We start from the raw sequence: 17314 nt of genomic DNA on the forward strand, positions 1-17314 counted from the left end.
GCAGCCTAGGCTCGTCAAGCAGACTGATTATATAGTTCAGCATTGTGTGACTTAACCTTTTGTTCTTGAGAGGTGACATTTCCTTGAAAGCAACCTGAAATGAAGAATTAAAAACAAACAAGCTGAAAACAATCTATTTTCAACTGGATAGTCAAGACAGTAAGAAAAAAAAAGCTTCTAAAACTACATTTACTTTAGCTTGTAGTTAAGAAAATGGATACATAAAAGGTCATTCCACATATACATTTACCAAAAAAAAAAAAAATGTTCCTGTACCCTTGCACCAGTTCTTGTGCTTATTCCTCTGATGGTAAATGAAAACTCTAGAAGCATCATTAAAAAAAAAAAATAAAAAAATTGTCCTAGTCAGACAACTATTTAACTTTGTACAGCCTCACTGCCCCTTGCAAGCCTTACAAGACACCCCCGAAATGTAGAGAGCTAAAGAAAAGTGTTAATTGTTAATAAGGTCTTTATAGGGAAGTACTAAGTGTGTTGTCCTGGGATGTAGATAGAGCAGATCCAAATATTCCTCTGATTAATTTCAGTTATTCCCCACTCCAGTGCTCTAAAATTGAGGACATTTTTCTATGAAGGTACTGAACTACTTCTGCTTTGTACAAAATACTTAAATTAGTATTTCCGAAGAGGCAGGAACATCTCTCCTTTTTTTTTTTTTTTCAAGTCCTCTGACCGCTAAATTTTAGAGCTTTTTGTGGTCTGAGTAACATTAGTAAATTTTTCTAACTCTGCAAAATGAAGAAAATCTTCATCAGTGAAGATGAATGTTATCTCAGAATAACTGCTCATGGCAGCCATTTAAAAGATAAGATTCTCCCATCTCCATTTGTCAGACACTTGACTTGCAGCTCGGTCTCCCATATTGTAGATAAGCTGTGCCTCTATTGCCTGTCTCTCAAGAGGTGAGACAGCACTGTCATCTCCAGTGCTCAGATTAAGACTATCCCCAAGAGTGTGTCGGGTATTTTATGACTGCCAGCTTGGAAACACTCCTGGGGATTCCCCAGGCTCCCCTCACTCCTCCCACTGCGCTGGAGGAGCGTCAACTGCAGAGAAATAGACGTGTTTGTGTGTGTTTTACCCCGTCTTCCCACCTTAATAGGCATCAAAGATACCCTTTCTCTGTGTGCAGCTTTGGATCACCTGATGGTGTGTACACACTAAACTGATCAGGACTAGAGCAATGCATTGAAGCAACACAATTTTAACAGTGTGGTATCATCAGCTCACAGATGAACACTGCCCTACCACACTTCCAATTTTGTATTCTCAAAAACTGACTGCACAAATGAGGATCTCCCTCCTTAAAAATCACTACCAGAAGCATAACTGTTTAACTGATACTGAAAAAATTATAACCTGCTTACTGAGACCTAGCCTTGTTTTATCCCACCTTCAGCAAAATCTCTCCAGATGACTGGGGCTTGCAGTAAACTATCATATTGTTCAACACTGAATGAAATGAGAGTAATATTTCTGTTTTAAAGAGAAAGCTATTATTTCCATAAGAATGCCTGCTCATTGGGGAAGGAGGTGTGGGCAGTCACTTTGTATGCTGAAATCTATATCCCCCTGTGCTATCAAACATTGCCAAGGGCATGAATGAGGCACAGGCATCCTTCTCTGTTTGTTCTCTTTGCATGAAAGAATTGTATAGCCTAAATCTATGAAGTAAGTATTCCTAAAAATATTCCATCCTTCTCTGGTTTTCTGCTGTCACTTGCAGTTGTCCATCAGGAGTGAAATGTCCCAGTTCTGCCTATGCATGAGTTCTTTAGTGTGCTGCTGCTTCAGTTTGTGTGTTGGACTGAAAGATGACTAATAGATTTGACTTACATCATACAACAAAGCAGCTGTTGGAAAAATTTTGCCTGGTGCCCAGTTTTCAGGGCAACTTTCACCTGGGCAGGGAAAATGGCTCGGTGAAATATCAGACATCTGATTCATCTCAGTGGGCCTTTCATCAATGACAAAGTGCTACTTATGTCTAGAGTCTCAACTTCTCCAAAGTGACAAATGTATAAAAACCTTGTTGGACATGTAATACCAAATAATATTTGCAGACTCTGGTCCCTACACAGTGGAGACTTCAGTTTCCCCCATTTATATAGGTGATGTCTATTTTTAGCTATTAATAAATTTGAAATTTGATTTTTCAAATAGTTTCTAAAATCCAAACTACTAATAAATTATAAAACATAAAGTAACTGCCTGGATAGTTGAAGTAATGATTCACAACTTTTGATATGAGTTCACGTCGCAGTAGGAAAGATCTGTGATACCAGTACCATAAATGCAGATAAACAGCTGGGATGTTTCCTTTCTTATTTTTGTTGTGGTAACTTTTATACTTAAAACATCCTCTTTTACCTTGTTCATAATTTTTGAACTGAATGTCTTTGTTTCTATGTGACTCCTACACAGTAGAATAAAGCAGGCCATTGTTGCCAAGTCCTAGCACAAAATCATAAACTTTAATTTTTAATGACAATTAGTTTCTTTGTAACAAAGATGCATGGAAGGACTATAACTCTTTTTTTTACATGTTTAATGGATTTGCTTCTGCAGTGCAAAAATAGGCATCAAAATATTTAAAATCCACATGCTTCACACATAAATTTTAAGTACAATTCCAGAGCAGCAAGGAGAAATACCACCTGGTATTCCCTGGCATTTGCCTTATATATACACTATTATTATCTCAATAATCTGTGCATTTGAATCACATAATTTTTTGACATTGTGCATTAAAAAGATCTCTTGCAACAAGCCACAGTAAAAACATATTTCACAATAATGTCCCAGTCTAAAACCTGAGAGGGCCCAAGCCGTGACTGACTTTGTTAATGGTGTGTGGGTGAGATGGAAGCAAGGAAACATCCCACATCTGTAACAAAACCTTTGAGGAGTCACATGATGCCCCGTGAGGTACCAGGGGCATGAGGAAGGTTGGTGCCACGAGATGCAACCCTCTCCCTGATGGTGGGGCACCTCCACTTCTCCAGCTCTGGTTTTGGTGTGCTATTGGAGACCTGAGAGAGAAGGAGCTTTTTTCCACTGTGTGGGTGTGCTGCAGGCTATTGCAGCCCAGCTCAACTCTGCCTGGCAGGGTTTCATCCCTTTGGAAAGAGTAGGTAGGCATGTAGGATCCAAAAGGTCCCATAAGGAGGACTGTGACTTCTACGCAGGAGAAATAAAAGAAAACTGTCAGGGACAGTAGCAGAGGTATCTCAGTGCATAGCGTGTGTTTGTGCTGACAGTCTTTGAGAGGAGTTACAAGTGTGGGGAGGAAGCCAGGACCTGTTTGCTAAAGGGCTTAAAATTCCCCAGCTTGAAAGTATTTGCTATGATGTCCTGTAGCCTTGCTCTATACCAGCCTTTACCTGCACCTTTTTGGTGTGTAGCCTCAGGGAATGGCAGTGGCAAGAGTAACACCGAGTGGTCCTTTCACCAGAGGAGGGGTTGTTCCTACCACTGTAGTACCATCCTCTCCAACCAGGAGACTGCAGTCTAGGCATTGCAAGGCCTGCCCATGCGTGCTTTGTATCCTTAGTAGACTAGTGGTGGGGGAACAAAAGGGGCTGTTGTTCCTTTGCTTTGTATTTTAGAGAGTGAAAATGAAGATGTTTATTCTGCTCTAATATTTGTATAGCAAGCTCTAGAATTTGTATTTGCTGAAAATTCCATCAGATGGTGTAGGGGGTTGACATTGGCTGGGTGCCAGATGCCCACTAAGTTGCTCTATCACTCCCTTTCCCAGTGGGACAGGGGAGAGAATAAGATGGAGAACAACCAGTGGGTGAGGTGGGAAGGAAGGAAGGAAAGAAGGAAGGAAGGTGAGAGTCTGTGTGGATAGATAAAATGTAGGAGAATAGAGATAGTGGTGAATGTAATCTGTCCCCTAAGGAGTTACAGCTGTGCCAATTATCAAGCATTAAGAACAAGCCTGCCCTTAATAGGCCACAGCTGGATCAAATTAAGAGGGGTATTGTAAAAGAGCAGGTTGGCTGGTCGAGATGTAAGATGGAGTTTGTTGGCTGTGCAGAGGAGGAGAATGCATCAGTGCTGTGAAGAGCTGCCCCTGAGAAATCTCCAAGAAGGTATGAAACCTTTGCAATAAGATGGCAACAAGTCTGCATTGCACATAAGTGAAGGGAAAAGTCAATCTCTACTTCCCATCAGTGAGTGATGTTTGGACATTCCTGGGAAGCAGGACTTCAGCACATGAATGGTTTCTCTGGGAGGTAAACTCTGAAGAGTCACAAATGCCCCCCCTCGTCCTCTCTCCCTTAGCTTTCATATCTGAGCTGGCCCCATCTGGTATGGAATATCCCTTTGGCTAATTTGGGTCAGCTGGCCTGGTCCCCTGCTGGGATCTTGCCCACTCCCATCTCTTTGATGAGGGAAGGGATGTCAGAGGGACAGTGCTGCTTAGCAGTAGACAAAACACTGGTGTGTCATCCACACCCATCCAGCTACCAGTGCAAAGCACAGCACTGTGAGGCCTGTGAACTTTACCTCAGTCAGACCCAATACAGATGCTTAAAGATAAATCATAGCAGCTCAGTTAAGATTTCATAAGCAACTTCTCGGGCCAGATGATTCTCCATGCCTTACTCTCCCACAAATTAAAAATTATAACCATGGGGTGACTAGTAACTTCTGAGGGAATAGCTGTCTTTAGCTGCCTTCTAAAGCTGCTATGATTCTATATGACTTTTGGGTTTTACAGGTGGATGTAAATGTACTCACAATTCAAATTTAAGATTCATTAGTACAAATAGAAATTGCATATGTTAATTAAAACTATATTTGAAGGATGATAGAGGAACTGATGCATTTTAATCTTGTATTTTACTGTGATATTTGACTGTATCAGTACATTAAATTAATTTATTAAAACTGGGGAAGAACTTAAGTTGGAAGAGACTTCTAGAGATCAAGTCCAAGCCTCGGTTCAGTGCAGGCTACTTTCAAAGTTAGAGCAGGTTTCTCAGGGCTTTTTAATCTGAGTTTTGAAAATCTTCAAGGATGAAGATTCCACAAGGAAAGAATCTCTGGCACGTCTTTAGCCTTCTCTTTCTCAGGATCCCCCTACCTCTTGTCCTGAGAAGGTGACCACTTTCCAAGACAGAGAGAGGACTCACAGTCATCACTCTTGTATCCCTTGCATGTATTCTATCCAGCCTCATGTACTTGCTATATCCAGTTAACTGAAGTGTTCCCCTCCTTGATCTTCCTGGATGTGCAGCTCAGGGATGTTATGCAGGGGCTGGCTGAACCTCTGCAAGTGCTCTAGGACATGCAGGACCTGGGCTCCAGGCAAGCAGCAAACTCCTGAGATAGCTGGTCTGGCCATCCCTTCTTCAGCACAAGATGAAGCTTGGGTTCTTACCTCTGCAGAGTCTCTGTGGAAAGCTGTGATCACCTTTGGACTATTAGTGATCTGTCACAGTTATTTCTGTGCCCATAATCCACATGATCCTATCACGCCAGAGACGAAATATCTTGCATCTAGGCTATTGCCATCAGGTAGGAGGTGTCACTGCTGCTCATGGTGGTAAGAGGTAGAATAAATGTTCGTGATTTCTATTTTACACCAAGACTTGTTTCTCAGGTACAGTCTCAGGAAAGTGAATTTGTTTGTTTTTGTTGCTAAATGTGTGCAATGACTGTATTAATCTGATCACTGAATCACAGGATCAAGTAGGTTGGAAAAGACCTTTGAGATTGTCGGGTCCAACCCACGACCTAACACCACCTTGTCAACCAGACCATGGCACTCAGTGCCACATCCAGTCTTTTCTGACTCCACCACCTCCCTGGCATTCCAATACCAAATCACTCTTTCTGAGAAGAACTTCTTCCTAATTTCCAACCTAATCTTCCCTTGATGCAGCTTAACACTGTGTCCTCTTGCCCTGTCACTTGTTGCCTGGGAGAAGATACCAACCCTGACCTGGCTGCAACCTCCTTTCAGGCAGCTGTAGAGAGTGATGAGGTCTCCCCTGAACCTCGTCTTCTTCAGGCTCAACAACCCCAGCTCCCTCAGCCAATCCTCAGAGGACTTGTGCTCCAGACTTTTCACCAGCCTTGTTGCCCTTCTCTGGACATGCTTCAGCACCTCAACATACTTCCTAAACTGGGGGGGCACAGAACTGGACACAGCACTCAAGGTGTGGCCTCACCAATGCCAAGTACAGAAGAAGAATGGTCAATCCTGCTGGCCACACTATTCCTGATACAAGCCAGGATGCCATTGGCCCTCTTGGCTATGTGGCCATGCTGCTGGATCATAGTCAGCCTGCTGTCAATCAGATGATGAGATAGTTAGGAATGCTTCACCGGAAAGAAAGTTGAAAATGCAATTGCTTTTGTGCGGAAGTTTATCCTCCTAATAATTTACTTTTGGAAAAAGGAGTTAAAACATCAAATGAAGAGTCTTGGCCTCTTTCTCCCGGCAATATTAGTCTGGGAAGGACCACACCATCATCTCTCCAATTCAGAGCACTTTGAGAGCATCATCATTTCTCAGCTTCAGAGAGCTTTGACATTCCTTGTTCCAGATTTTTGAAGGCATAGTTTTGGACAATGGTGTAATGGTGCAATTATTTGAACAACAAAGTGGAGAGTTCCAAATGGATCTGTATTTACCATGCTCTGTTTAGTCTAAGGCATCTTAAATAATTTGTGGAATCTCTTGTAAGTGCTGTCAATTACAGTAATTGGACCCAGAGGTCAAAAGTATATGTATCACTGCAGCAGTCTTGTTCTGTCAGTCAAGAGTGTAAACTTCTGACAAATGAAAGATTTAAAAGTTTTTTGCTCTTGCTGATGTATTGTTCTCTAAGTGTCTAAATACAGAAAAGGAAGTTAGAAATAAATAGGGTTTGTGGCTGTTGCCAGCAGCACTACTTCTTTTCTTACCATTAAGTAAGTATTAAGTATGAAAAGACTGTCTTAAGGTATTATTTTGAATCACTTCAGAGCTAATTCCAGTCTACATAGGTTTTTTTTTTTCCTCAGGCTTTGCTAGTTACTCTGTTTAGTCAGTATATTCTTATGAAAGCAATGTGGATTACACTTCAGATGATAACTTCTAAAAGATTCATGTTTATAAATACTTTTTAATTGTATGGCAATTATAATTAGTTCATTCTAATGCAGATTCATGCTAACATTACTCTGAAAAGTGTCATAATGGTTATCATGTTTTCTTTCCTGGGTCATCAAAAAATTATCAAGCCTTTCAGCATAGCTTGTCATGGTAACTGGATAGAAGTAGTGAAGCCAATGGCAGTGCAGGATCAGCTATGTTATCTGGGGTCATTGTAGCACTATACCCTCTCTTCCGAGTTATTTTCTCTTAGTTTTGTTTGAGATATAAAAAGTAGATAATGCAGTCAATGATTTCCTCATTACTTAAATATCTGCCACCTTTTGTTGAAAACTCTGCTAAGGAAATGTTCCTTCTGTTGTTGCTGTCAGTACTTCCTTTAATCATGGAAAGAGTTGTAGAGAAGTTGCATTTTTTGAGAGATAATACACTCTGAAAGAACACATATTAGTATGAATATTGTAATAGTTTCTGAATATTTTTGAAATTCATCCTCTTTATAATTTCCTTTTATTCAAAATGAAAAGGACACAATATACATATTTAAATGTGATAAGGTGTTCAATGATAAATACATTGATACAATGCCAAAGTGTGTGATATATGGCAAACATGATTTATTTATTTTCATTGTAACTTTTCCTTTCCACCAAATCATAATGTTTTATTTATGTTCTTGATACCTAATTGGGAATGGTGGCTAAGCCAGAGGATGATAAAGGAAAATACTTTTACTAAAAACCCCACAATGCAGAAAAATAATTAGCAAGTTCTGTTTGGACATTAAATTAGCTTTTGGAAAAAGGAATTAAAACATCAGTGTATATGAGAAATTGGATATTGGACAATAACAATCTAGTAAAATCTTGAGGAAACTTATTTGGCCAAGCCTGGGCTATCTCATCAGAATACAATGAAATGAACTGACAAAGCAGGCTTCTCACTCACACCACTGTGGGTGGGAGACGTTTTGGCACAGGCTGCCTTTGCAGCAGGGCACGTCTCATCAGGAGCTAAGAGGAAAGGTTGTTTCCTTGGGAGGGCAGAAGAGCTGACAGCTCACAGGCAATAATTGAAAGGTCTTGCAAAAATCTCTACTACCTCTGGCAGTACCAGACAAAGAAAAAAAATCAAGTCTTAATATGTTCTACTTGGGCCAGCTTTGCTGTTGCAAGTGGGGTCTGTCCTGCTCTGACAGGGAACATGGATGGTTTTGGAGGAAGCTTGGGAAGGCAGGTGCCACTGGTCCTGATGCTCTCTTCTGCTAGAGCTGGATATTTCAAGGACTGATTTTAGGAGTTAGAACCGTTGCTGATGCTGGAGTAGGCTGTATGAATATCAGCTTCAACTGAGACACAGAAGAGGTACACTAGTAATGAAGTTATCTTTTGAGTTCTTACAGGAATGGAAATGATAACTGGTATTTGTTGATGCACTCCCTAGATACCCCTTAAAAAGCTTGACCAAATATAATTATGCTGGTGGGAGTGCTATGAAGTTCAGATTTGGCTTTGGTAGGTTGAACCAACTGCATATTGTTAGAAATCTGAAGGCAAGCAGCCTTGATACAACACTTTACCACCTGGTTGCGTAGAATCATCATAGAATTATAGAACATATGGGTTAGAAGGGATCTTAGAGACCATCTAGTTCCTACCCCCATGCCATAGGCAGGGGCACCTTCCACTATAGTAGGTTGGGGGTCAAAGTCCCATCCAACCTGACCTTGCAGGGAAAGGGCGCTCCCAGCTTCTCTGGGCAGTCTGTTCCAGTGCCTCATGACCCTCTGAGTACAGAATTTCTTCCTACTATCTAATCTAAATGTCTCCCCTTTTAGTTTAAAACAATTTCCCCTTATCCTGCATGGGCCTGTCTGCTCTGAAAGAATCATGGTTATGCTGTAATGATAAGCCTTTGATTTATGGTGGTTTGTGTCACACAACAGCTTGTGAACAGGAAACCTTGCCTGCTTGAAACACCCTGACTTAAGTCAGATACCTTTACAGACCTGCCAGATAAGTGGCTGCTGTAAGCAGCCAAATCCCAAATGCTTCTTTTCTGCCTAAGAAGCACCAGTGAATAACTTCTCTGGAAGTTTCTTCTCCTTCAGCAGTTCTAATGGGACAAAGACATCTAAAATCCTCTGGTATGAAGCCAAAAATGGATGGAAACAATAATACAAATTAAAACAAAAATATAATATACCCCTTTAATGACAGAAGGCAACAAAAGACATTCAGAGCAGCATGAGCACAGAATTTCTAGTGGTTTAAGATCTATTACAAACATTACTCCAAAACCTCTCTGTAGTAGCTGAGAAAGAAATTGTTTCTAAAAAAAATTCCTAAAACTTTTTCCTGAAAAGCCCTGAAACAAATATAAGGAAAACCAAATACAGAGATAGAATGGATATGATCTTAGAATGAAAACAGAAAAAATTAATTCCGTGAGGCTTGTGTGGATGGCAGGAAGGCAGCGGTGCTTAGCACAGAGCAGTGCAGGTAGCAAGGTCTAAGAGGTGTCTCTCTTTTCCAAAGAAGTGACACAAGGTTTGAAAAACAAAAAAGATAGGAAGTCACTGGATCACAACCGAATATCTAACCTGAATTGTCTCCAGTACTGTACTGCTTCCATAGAGGATGCAGGGCACACTTGGTGGCTGACTCTGCCCATGGACCATTTCTTTGCAACCATCAGTATATGATTAAATCTCAAATTCTGCAATCTATTTTCTCTGAAATTTTATAAATTGATGTGGATTTTCCCAGTATGTTTTTGACACATTTTCTTTTTTAATGTTACCTTATTCTTGCAATCAAAATGCCTCACATGCTAATTGGAATAGTTTTGTGGGGAGGGAGGTTTGGAACATAGGGGGCTCTCCCAGAGGCAGCCCTTGGAAATGGTTGAACACGGCCACAAGGGCCACAAAGAGGACCTGTGTGGCTGGCATGTCTAAAAGGATATGTTCTGCCTTTCTAGTCTTTGGGTTCATTAGATTTCTAGGATGTAAAAAGCAGAAAAATATTGCCTCATCTTGGACCTGAAAATCAAGTTAAGCTTCTTTCCTTCTGGCAAGTTACAAATCACAGTATAAATCCTTGTTAAGTTCTGCCTTAAATTTCACTTATCAAGCACTTGGACTCCTGAGTTGGGTGTTCTGCAAATTTGGACCTGTGAAACATTCATTTTCAGTTGACTCAATTTTTAGCAGAAAAAAATGTAAATGGAGAAGGAAAAATAGTATATATCTCATTTTTCTATGGCTATTTTAGCAGTCCAATTATAAGTGGAGTAGAAAGCAAAACATTTTATCATTCAGTACCAAAGAGAGGCCTGATCATCTTTGTGCAGCAGATCCTTTTAAGTGAGTAGATATCAATTTCACAGAGGCCTTTTTGCACACGAGCATTATTTTGCTTCACGTTTCTGCTTCTCTGTAAAGTGGGGATTTTTTTAGTGGGTTTGAAGTTAATACTTTCCAAACTTCAATTGTTTTTTGGGAATAAATTCTAGTTCTTGTTATATTACTCTAAAAAAAAAAAAAAAAGTTGTATACTGAACACACGAAGGAATTATGTGTCTTATTTTAAAGAAATTGAAGGAAAGTTTCCAAGCAAATTTATAAAAATATGGTCTTTATTAAACTTAAACCAGCTCTTTAGCTACCCTGTGCTGCTCTAAGGAGCTTTCTGAATACCTATATTATGTATAGCTACAGGTTAAAATTTGAACACTATGACAGCTATATATTTATATATCTCTAAGCACAGCAACATATAATGAAAACAAATGTAAATACACCAAATCAATATCCAACCACAAAAATTAGTTTTTTTCACTGCATTTGTGGGTGCTTTCATCTCGGCATGATAAGCAAAGACTATGTTCCTGCTACATGTGAGTGTCTAGCTGTACACCATTGACCAAAGTTAATTTGCCTACTGCTAGGGAAGCACCTTGATGTGAAGGACATACCACCTGCTGTATTATTTATTCTGTTTCTGCATCTATGAGTCCATTTTTAATTTAGTATTGCAATGCTTTAACTCCCAGCTGAGAGCTTATAAAACAACTGAAGGTTAAATCATCAGTTAATATCACTGAAACCTGTTTCTATTTTGCCTCTCCCCTGTCCCCCAAGTAAATCCCTCTGGTTGCTCACATATTTTGATTTGTACAGCAGAAACCAATCCAAGTCTTCTTTGGGTAAAGATTCTCCCTCAAATTGCTCGTGTGGGTACATTTCAAACAACCAAAAGGAAAAAAAAATCTAAGAATCTTCTGTAAAATTAGAGAAAAATCTCTGAGACTGATCAGGTATTTTAGGTATTTTAAGCAATAAACTGGGTATTACAGCATGCAAATGAATGAAAGGAAAGCAGCAGGGGAAAGGAGAGGCTTGTAGAGGGAAAGGTGACAGTTTTGCTGAGGAATTCTCCTGTCAGTTTCCCTAGGGAGGAGAGAAACAAAGTGGGGAGCAAGTGGGAGGAGAGCAGTGTGAAAAGGCTCTTGGATACCATGGAGATGGGTACAGTGTAAAAATCTGTATACTATAGATAAGTAAGTGGGAGGTTGATATCAAACTCTTACCAGCCAGAAACTGGCTTTATGCAGGGTAAACATGTTAAAGGGCTCAGGAAGCATTGTTTAAGCCTTTGCCATAATGTTTGCCTACTTAGCACTTAAAGAGAGTGCAGGAAAGGGACAAATAAATGTTTTTTTCTGGGTTGGTCTTTTTTTTTTTTTCCCCACATGTCTCTTCTCTTATCTATATCCAGGCTACCAGGAAAGGTAAACTATTTTCCAGAGGTTTTTTTTTATTTCCCATTGAAGCTGTATTCCAACTTCAGACCTGCTTTTGGGTTTGTTTTGTTTTGTTTTGTCTCTACTTTTAATTTCAGTCTTAATTTGATTAATTGGGAGCTCATAATAAATTCAAAATGATTCTTCGTAGTTCGTGAATGTGGGGAAGAAAATGTGAAAATGTGACAGATTCCTGAGGAACTAAATGTTACTTTGTGTCTGAGTAAGACAGTATGTTTTTAAAATTCAGTCTTTGTGTTACACTGCTTTGAAAGACTGTCTCAGCTCACTTTAGGATTTCTTTGTTCTCTGCTTCTAATTTTTATGCTTTCAATGCCTGTAAGACTGCTGTTATTTCTATCTATGGCCATAAGGAAAATTCTATAGTTTGTACATATGACATTGTACTTCCAAGAATTATCAGGTTTTTTTTTAAATTTTAAAATGTAAGAAACACTGTAGAATGGTGAGTGTGGTTTTCAGAAAATTTTTATTTGTGCCATTGATTCTTCCCAAAATACAAGCTGCCTGCAAGCTGATTTTTTTTTAACTTCTATCCACAAGCTTTGCTTTAGAATAATGCCAAAACAAGTGAATTACTTTTGTAAAAGCTTACATTTAAATGCCATGAGTTCTGTGAGATTCAGATGAGTTAGATGGGGAGACCATTCTCATCCCTGTCGGTTGAACCCATTGCTTTTTATTCAGGGAGGCTTTCTGGCCACAGACTGACTTGTGAAGTAATAATGGCAATGAGAGCAGTGTTTTGCAATGGCTCTGTCTCTGCATGGGTGCCTTCAGGAGGAAGCATGGTGCAGCAAGGTTCTTAAGACTTTAAATTGTTTTGCTGGGGACACACAAGCTGAGGTGTTGGTCCTCCTGTGTGCTCTGAAAACGAGCGTTGGACAAGTTCCGTGGGGAGGAGTGGGGATGTACAGCCCTGCCACAGGGCTGGGCACGTCTGGGTCTCAGCACGCTCATCCCTGGCTGCTAATTTTGGCCAAACAGCAGTAGCAGTCTTTGGGAAAAATAGAAATGTCTCTATTCCCTGAAATATTTTACTTCCTGGATTTTCAGAACCTAGTGCCAGCTGTGGTGGTGCCTGGGGTCTTCTTCGAGGTTGGAAGCCCTGGATTTCCTGGCAGTGGTGGTGCTGGCCTGCTGTCTGTAGAAACTGATTTTTTATTTTGCATTTCAGACTTTAAAGGGTTCATGTTGATCTTCAAGGGTAAATTTGAAGAAGCTGTCTTAAGGCATGATTTTAAATTGGCTTTTTCTCAGATAAAGCAAAAGAAAAGTCATTAAACTTCAAGCTACAGTTTTACTGATGCTCATATCATTGTCCAGGGTGCAAATTCTAGATTTTAAAGTCTGATCAAAACTAAATATTGGGTGCTTTAAGTGCAGATTGTTGCTAGTAGGAGTACCAAAGCTGATTGTCTGCACCAAAATTGGTGAATTTAATATGTAAATCTGTGAAGAAGGATGAGGTCCTGCCTGTGGTCCTGCCCATGGTGTGTGGTAGCAGCTCTCTGGTCACAGAAAGCAACACACAACTTTCCCAGGCATCATTCTAGGAAAGGCTATAAGGAGATCAGAGAAAAGAATGAGAAACAATTCTTATCTTCACTTGCTGCACCTGTTGTTGTGCACATGTGGAATGTGTTATGAAGATCTGTTTACCAAAGGGTGCTTTCTTAATTAGCCAGTGGGGATGGTGTTTTAATTAAAGGACTAATCAAGTCCACCTGTAGTGAATTAGGGTATAAAAAACAATGGGTTTCTTAATAAAGTGAATGAACCTTCTGTGAATGCCTTGAGAGTCTGTGTCACTTATTATCTGATCCTGACCCATTGTGCTGACAGTGGTGGTGATCAGCTTCCTCAGCATTTCTCACTGGCTGCCAGAAGCATTGCACCGTGGTGGATGTGGTGAACTACAAAATGTGGATCTTCTTTGTCCTCATTCCCTTGAGTTTCCTACTCAAGCTTCTGGAGTTTTATGTTGTCCACTGGAGCTGGCTGTGTGGAGAACAAAATGCTGTGGTTTAAAATTTGGACCTGAGTGATTTACAACAAGCTGGATGCCATAACCCTAGGGCCATGTGTGCAAAATCAGGGACAGCAGCATCTGTACTGACTGTACAGATGTACTGACAGTACTGACTGTACTGTCTTTCTAAGTTGAGCGGGTTTGATTGTGGTCTTAGGTTCTTTGAATCAACTTCTGATATTGTAATCAATGGGAGAATGTGAAACTAACTTTACAGGCAGGTAGGAAGCTGCTAATTTTGCAAGATTCTTCTCTGCTTGCAGTTCCTGATGAGCAGGATTCACCTTTACATCACATGGTAGTTAATTTGGATTCAGTTTGAGAGCACAAAGCTTCATCAGATGCAGCAAATGCATCATTCCAGAAATCTCTGGCTTTTCTTCAGATGTTAAAAAATATATATCCATTAACTCCTGTTTCTTTATTGCCACAGGTTCTGCCTGGCATACTGCAGAAGCATTGCTGTATTTTACCTGACAGGAACACAGGTAAACTTTTTCCTTAATGAGTTAATATTGTAATATGATTTGGAGAAACACAAATTGGATTATATAGAGAGGCCTTGTTTGCTATTTATAGTCATTGAAATTATCATATAGGGAGTGCTAACTTTGATGTTTTGGTTGAATTACCTGCTTTAATGTGAAGATTTTATGTATTCTGTTAACATTCTGGAGGTGGCACCATTGTAGAGGTTACTCTCAGGTCTCGCTTATAAAGTTATTTGTATGAATTTCTGAAGCATTTATACATTTTTAATTAAAAAGTTACTACTTTGTCAAGAGAAGCTGTTTAATACTGGCATCTACAGTCTGGTCCTGCTGATTCACAAAAGTACTAAGCATTAAGTTACATGTAGCTCTGACTGCAGATAAATGCTTGCCCTGTGCTTATTTTTTAGAGTAGAGGAGTAGTCAGAAACAGTACCACTAACAATACCTTATTGACGTGTAGAAGAAACTTAGAGTAATGTGTTTGTGAAAGAACAAATAAATTGATGAGAATGGTATTGGAAGAGAAGAAAGCCATGATTTAATTTTGCATTCTTTTATTACAGAAAAAAACAATTTCCTTTAAAATAAGTTTAAAAAACCTTTCAAAAATAGTATAAATTGAGTGAAAGTGACTGCATATGCAACTCTGGATGTGATTTGACAGACTAATTTTAGAGAAGTTGGAAGAAAAATATAGCTTTTTTCTGTGTCTTCTTAATAGAATATATGTGATTGCTGGCATCTCTTAAATCTGCATACCCCTTTCTCCCAGTACGTACCATTAAAATAAACCAGTTTGCTCCTTGGCGTGGTATTATCTGTATTTCAGACACAGTTTTCACTAAAGGTGATTACAGAGAGAGCTTGACAACTGTGTTGAACTGTAGTGGGATTTGTGGTTACCTGCCAATGTTCAAACAAAATTTAAAATCTGATTTCCATTTTAGACTGTGAATGTGATAGGAGTACTCTAGTAAGATAGTTCATAACACAGCCATTCCAGCAAGAATTGGGAAGTTTATAATGAGCAAACAAATTGCAGACAGACTTTGGCCTTCATAACAATTTTAAGAGCTCCTGAAAACTGGGCTTGGTGTAATGACGTCAGCCCAGTCTTTGTGTCCTTTGCTGATATCCTGTGCCAATTACTTTTTTCCTTTTATTTGTAATGTAGGAACTTGATCCAGATTCCATTGACAAACAAACCCTTCTTAACTTATACAGAAGTGTATAATGTAGATATCAGAGCCAGAGTTACATGAAGTGATGGCCTGGAGCTGGGTGGTAAGACTGACCATTTATCTGGAGAGGGTATAATATGTCTCTACAACCAATATAAAGAAAACAGTTTATCTAAAATCTCAGCCATCTGCAGTAGTGCCTTCATTTGGACATAAGAAAGAAAGGAGGAACTTGCTAATATAAAATTTGGTTTTGAAAATTTTGAACTAGTATCTTTGAAGAGAAAATCTATCAGGCTTTCGTATATAACGGCTGCTGTACAACTCAAACACACTTATCTGTGAAAATATCTGTAAATTCTATTTCATCTGTGTCACTGCTGCAGTATTTTTTTATGCTTACCTACTATATGGTGAGGAGTTGACAGAAGGTACAAAGTAAATTAAATCTGTGTTCCATTTTCCTCCACTTCCCCTGTTTACAGTGTTTAAGCACTTGGCAGAGAGAAGAGGAGGAGTGTTCAGACAGGACAGGAGTTTTTCACCTCCTTTCTGGATTAAAAGAAGGACAATTATAGTTTGACTAATTGCATCTGTTAGAGCTAAATTAACCTTTGTCTTGTCAAACTTTAGGTCAAAATCAACTAGTCCAAACTAAAACCAAGACATTCAGTAAATTTGTATAAATTTGGAATGTGCTATTTGCATTCAAATGTATACATCATACATAATCTTGTCCAGTTTCACTCTCAATAAATGAGCACAGAAAAATTACCTGATTGTGAGCTGTAAGTCTGTTTGTGTTCAGCTGTTGACATTTGGAGGAACTAAGCAATGTGCAGGCTTGGGTGTTGTTCCTAAAAAATAAAGAAGAATAAGGAGAAATGGACTAGGTGGAGGGATGGGAGAAGAGAGAGGGGAAGAACTATATAATGAGATGACAAAACCATTAGGGAAAAACAAGATCCTGTAGGGAGTAGGATGAGAGAGGCAGTGGCAGTTTCTTCATTTATAGCCATTCAACAGTTCAGGTGAAGGCAGCTTGGTGTTCTTGGGCTCCTCATTCAGGAGTGCCCCCATGACCAGATTCTTCCACGCTATCAGCACTGGACCTGCATCCCAGGGAAAGAAATGAGCCCTTGGGAATGCTGGGGCCAGTGCTACCATCCTTGTCTGGCTGCCCTTCAGACCTCAGTTTGATTCTTGGGGAATATGTGCAATTAGCCTGAGATGTAATATGTCCCTGATTGCTTGTACTCTAGAAAACTGCATGTCTCATTGGCCCTACACTGTGTAGGGGTTTGAAGTGACCACACTTTGTCAGTATGGGCATTCTGTATTTGTGAACTGGAGAAGAGAGCTATGCATGGAAAGATAGCTACATGGGAACAGTGATCTCCTTCCAGTGGTGATGGTGTGTTAGTACTTCCACCATGAACTGTTATTTTCAGTGTTTATAACTTAGTTATAAAAATATATCCTGTAAAGATTTTCAAATTCAGCCATCCCATGCAATTTTGGAAGAAGATACATATTTAACAAGATTAGGTGTTTCAAAAGTTAAAGAATGATTAATTCTCAAACATGTAAAGCCTTTACAAAATTCAATTTTCTAAATAAAATATTGAATACTGAATACAGC

General features: G+C 39.5%; 1 protein-coding gene across 13 annotated transcripts in view; it reads left to right on the plus strand.

Moving 5' to 3' along the window:
- Window positions 1–17314, plus strand: part of DLGAP2 (DLG associated protein 2) — a 459301-nt gene that overhangs the window by 72950 nt on the left and 369037 nt on the right. For all 13 annotated transcript variants that reach the window (XM_064412077.1, XM_064412078.1, XM_064412082.1 and 10 more), the window contains exon 2: window positions 14431–14485. In XM_064412077.1, coding sequence (XP_064268147.1) covers window positions 14431–14485 — 55 coding nt within the window. The remainder of the gene's footprint in view (window positions 1–14430; window positions 14486–17314) is intronic.

The sequence above is a fragment of the Passer domesticus genome, chromosome 3 (genome assembly GCF_036417665.1).
Source record: "Passer domesticus isolate bPasDom1 chromosome 3, bPasDom1.hap1, whole genome shotgun sequence".
NCBI lineage: Eukaryota > Metazoa > Chordata > Aves > Passeriformes > Passeridae > Passer > Passer domesticus.